This window comes from Lactuca serriola, chromosome 8 (assembly GCF_051521515.1).
Source record: "Lactuca serriola cultivar US96UC23 chromosome 8, Lser_US96UC23_V15, whole genome shotgun sequence".
Taxonomy (NCBI): domain Eukaryota; kingdom Viridiplantae; phylum Streptophyta; class Magnoliopsida; order Asterales; family Asteraceae; genus Lactuca; species Lactuca serriola.
Window position 1 is genome coordinate 109,468,320 of NC_136415.1, and position 4,767 is coordinate 109,473,086.

Here is a 4,767-nt window from a genome sequence, read left to right on the forward strand (position 1 = left end):
AAGTTTAAATTTTCAATAATTTTACGAATGTTACAGGATATGCTAACTCAGACCATGGAGGTGATTTGTTGAAACGTAGGTCAAATACGTGTTGTATATTCACTTTGTTTGGATGTGACATCAGTTGAAAGTCAACTTTACAAGATATCGTTGCTTTGTCTATAACTAAATCAGAGTACATGTCAATGATGGGAGGAATAAAGGAAGAGATATGGCTGCATGGGCTTATTTAGAGTGTTGGTATGAAGGTGAAGGATCATGTCTTGTATTGTGACAGGTAGACTACGCTGAGTATTGCAAAGAATATGGTGTATCATGAAAAGACGAAGCACATTGCTTTTAGGCTGAATTTCATTTGTGACATTCTAGAAGAAGACAAATTCTATGTATTGAAGATTGATACCAAGGTGAATTCAACATACATGTTAACAAAGTCATTGCCTATAGAGAATTTCAAGCTTTGCTTGGACTTGGCTGATTTTCGTAGGAGTTAAGTCCCTTTGGGTATGGATGGCAGGAAGGGAGAGGAAGTTCTTGGTTTAAAGTGGAGTTTAGAGGATACTTAAGTCATGGTGGATCTCGTTTAATGTGACTTGAGCACTTAAATCATTCTCATGGATCATTTGGGTTCAATGGAGCACTTAGAAATTAATAGAGCACTTGGAGTAAACGAATCATCTGAGAAGAGAATGGATCATATGAGAAAGGAACGAATCATCTGAAAAAGAAATGGATCATCAGAGAAAGGAATGGATCACTTGAGAAGGGATTGGGGCATCTTCTGATGCTCCATGATCGAAACACATAAATATTGTCTATTGTGTGTTTTTGGTTTCGTGTTTTATCCACATTAGTTCCTACCAAATACCTTTGTATTTGTAATATGAACACTTTTAGAGATTTTAAATAGATATCGATATATATATATATATATATATATATATATATATATATATATATATATATATATATATATATATATATATATATTTCAACCAAATCGATATGAAATTATATCCGCAATGATAGAAAAGGTCCTTTTTTATAGTTATGAGAAATAGACTTTTAATGTTTAATCATTGAAATCAATAAGCTAAAGATAATATAACATGAATGGTAATTAAAACAATAACAATAAAAAATACATGTTCTTTTTGTTCATTGGACTTTAGTGGACACCACCACCATCATTTAGTGGTTAAATTTCCTGGCTAGCTTTGCTTTTGGTACGTTGGTTACCGTAAAGATAAGCTCATAATTAGAAGAAATAAGGATATCAATTAGGATCGTTTTATGTTTTGTAAGATTGTAATCGTAAGATTTGATCGAAATCGAAAGATCATACCAAAATACAATCATATTCAAATTTGCTCGCAAGATAGTGAGTGGGAATCATACATTATAATTAATAATTAACTTGATGTTGATTAAAATGTAAATAGAGGAATCAACTTTAACTTCTTAAATATGAACTATAATTTTTGTTGTTACAAACTAAAAAACTTAAGAAAAAAAACAACTTAATTCCAAAAAAAAATCATTTTGATAATGTACAACTAAATGCATCATATCAAAATGATATTATTAGTGTCCTTTGCTTGATCCAAGATTAATTAATAAAATGGTGGTGTTCTATAAGACTGGTTCTAAAAAAAAATGAAATATTCTTAAAGGCCCAGGATGGGCAAGAAAAAAAAGGGTCCTTATCTTTATAATAATTTTGTATTTTTAAATAAAAATGTATAAGAAAAAAAATTGGGCCTTGTGCAGCTGCCCACTTTGCCCCCCTCTAAGCCCCCCATGGTGTTCTACATGACTTTTTGCAACTTACAATGTTCGATTTCAAGTTTAGTAAACAAATTTTTGATACTCAGCAATATAATAAAACTTAAGAGGTGAGATTGGAATCGTAACGTAATCGTGATCATTTTTTACTTGTAACATTTTAATATCAAAATTGAGATTTTAGCAACCTATTAAATATATATCGTTGATCGGTTAATATTTTTTACATTTATTAAGCTTATTAAGGTGGTGTTTGGATTAACTTATTAGCTTATTGCTTATTGTTTATTTGCGGTGTGAATAAGTAATAAGCAATAAGCATGGTGAGAGATGCTTATTAAAATTAGCTTATTTAGCTTAATAAGCCGAATTTTATCCAAACACTCAAATTAACTTATTGTAAAAATAAGGAATAAGATATCTTTTTTTCCTATCCAAACACCCCTAAGTTGGAGATACACTCTATTTGAATATTGGATACCATTGTATATAATTAATTTAATTAAAACAAAATAAAAAGGTTGAATTTAATATCTGTATCATTGTTATACTCGTATTTCGTGTAGTTAGTTGGCCAAGAATTTATTATTTGAATTGTTGTATTTTTGTTTCTAATTACAATCGACTATATATCCTATTTAATTATATATTTTTTTCAATATAATAATCAATTATGTTTTGTATTATGAAAATTTAATATCAAATGTATCATAACCTTGTTTTATTCCATTTAATATAATTAATATAAGACGTCAAACATGTTAATACTTAATATTACATTTGTAAACGCTAATAAAACTCTTTCTAAGATTGTTAACTAAAAAGAAATCAATACGTTATGGCAATAAAACATTACAAAACGTAATAAATTGAAATTTATTCTGAAGTAATTAAAGCATACAAATAAAAAGTAAACATGACTTAATTAAAATCGTTTAATGTATAATTTTGGAAAAGCTTGCTATGATTTCCGTCAAGCCAAACAAAGCATTACAATATTACGATCGAACCAGGAATACAAAAATAAAATAAAAAGAAAGTAAATACAAATTAAATGACCAATAATACCCTTTGACCAGATGCGTGTATGTGATATAGCAGTATACGACCAACTCAAAAACAACCACCTTTCCAAATTTGCCCTTCAATGGTTTCTATGCGGAGATGAGATCGCGTGGTTGCAAGTATACCTTAAGCCCATTCTTCATAAACAGCGTCAACGACATCTTCTGTTCCACCCGGTGACCGGGAACAAGCTTCAGCCGGTAACGGAGGAGAACCGCGGAAACCACCGATTTCATCTGTAAGTAAGCCAAATCCTTACCTAAACAAGTCCGAGGTCCGGCGTTAAACGCCACAAACTTGTAACCATCTTTGGGCGGTTCAAATCTATCTCCGGTAGCCGATAGCCACCTCTCCGGTTTAAACTCCAAACAATCTTCACCCCACACGCTCTTCATCCTCCCTACGGAGTATATGGAGTACGTCACTGTTGAACCCGCCGGAACCCTAGTTCCGTCTGGTAAAACGTCGTCATTGATAACGTACTTGAAATCCTCCGGCACCGATGGATACAGTCGCAGGGTCTCCGCCAGGGCTGCTTTTAGGTATTCTAACCTGTCAGCTTCATCGAATATCAGAGGATCGGAAATCCAAGTGTTGGGATCGTTTCCACGTGAATCTTTTAACACAGCAGTCAATTCGTTGATTATTTTAGCTTCGATCAACGGGTTGTTCATAATCAAATAGAAAAACCAGCTGAGAGCGACGGAGGAGGTGTCACGTCCGGCGAGAACAAAGTTCAGAGCAATGCGCTTTAAAACGTGGTTTGGGAAGATATTCCCGTCGACATCTCGTTTCTTGATAAACCTCGATAGAAGATCATCTGAAGGGTTTAATTTACGAGCTGTTAAAGCATCTGTCATGTAATTTTCGACCACTTGAAGGCTTTTTTTCAGTCTCATTTCTGCGCCTATACCAAAAAGCTTCTTCAACCGCCATAGAAATCCTGGATACAATAACCGCTGCAGCGTCGCCTCTGTTGCGGAATCAAACGCCGTTGCAAATGGGTTTTCCGATAACTCTAAGGATAACGTTTCCGGGTCTTTACCAAATGTCAACCCGCAAATGTTATCGAACGTTAACCGGAGTAAAAGATCTTGCAAGTCGACGGGGAAGCGTTCTTCGGAGGCTTTTTCCAAAATGCGCCACAATCTGGTTTTAATAGTCCTGCTAACCCACCTAGCCATGGCTTGCCGGAGCGTGCGTGTCGTGAATTCCAACGCCGCCGTCTTCCGCTGTATCAGCCACGTTTCGCCATCGCTATTGAATATTCCTTGACCTAAAAGATCATGAAACGCCGTTTGCCATGTGGGTCCTTTAGGGTAGTTATCAAATCGGGTCCGGAGTATGTGCTCAATGTTTTTCGGGTTACAAGTAACCGTATAAAACCCTTGTTTACGTGCAAAGAATGGTATGGCGATAGTGGTGGTCTGATAAGTCCCGCCACCACCGGAATTTCGTAGGTTTCCGGCGATCCAATCGTGGATCCGAGACCTATTTAGGAAGAGAACAGGAAGGCTGCCGAAGAAAGGATAGACTTTGGGGCCAGAAAGATGACGGGAGAGGTGGTGGAACCAGAGGAGGTAGGCTGAAGAGGTGGCTACTACCATGAAGACGATCATGAGCTCAGCTTCCATGGCGGAGTTTAATTCTTAACTGTGTATTGTAGCTTTAGTGAAGAAGGTGGTGAAGAAGGGTTTATATTCAAAAAGCAAAGAGCATGGGACTGGTGTATTAGAAAAGTTATTTAAATTTAGGAGAGAGTTGTTGAGAAAATACTTTTTTGGTCTTTGAATTTGTGTGGGGGCTCTTTGGTTGATAGGAACTTGTGTTTGTGTGTTCATAGTTTTTGATTTATTTTAATTAATCAACTTTCCTTCCATATTTTTATGAATTTAAAATGTATAATAAATTATATTC

General features: G+C 35.0%; 1 protein-coding gene across 1 annotated transcript; it reads right to left on the minus strand.

The window, feature by feature from the left end:
* Window positions 1-2,706: 2,706 nt before the first annotated feature.
* On the minus strand, window positions 2,707-4,532 carry CYP86A1 (cytochrome P450, family 86, subfamily A, polypeptide 1). The gene has a single exon (XM_079016236.1). The coding sequence runs from the start codon at window positions 4,482-4,484 to the stop codon at window positions 2,940-2,942; it is 1,545 nt and encodes a 514-aa protein (XP_078872362.1). The 5' UTR covers window positions 4,485-4,532; the 3' UTR covers window positions 2,707-2,939.
* Between the last annotated feature and the right edge of the window lie 235 nt (window positions 4,533-4,767).

Coding starts and splice junctions, on each gene's coding strand:
- CYP86A1 (XM_079016236.1), bottom strand. CDS start 4,484: ATGGAAGCTGAGCTCATGATCGTCTTCATGGTAGTAGCCACCTCTTCA.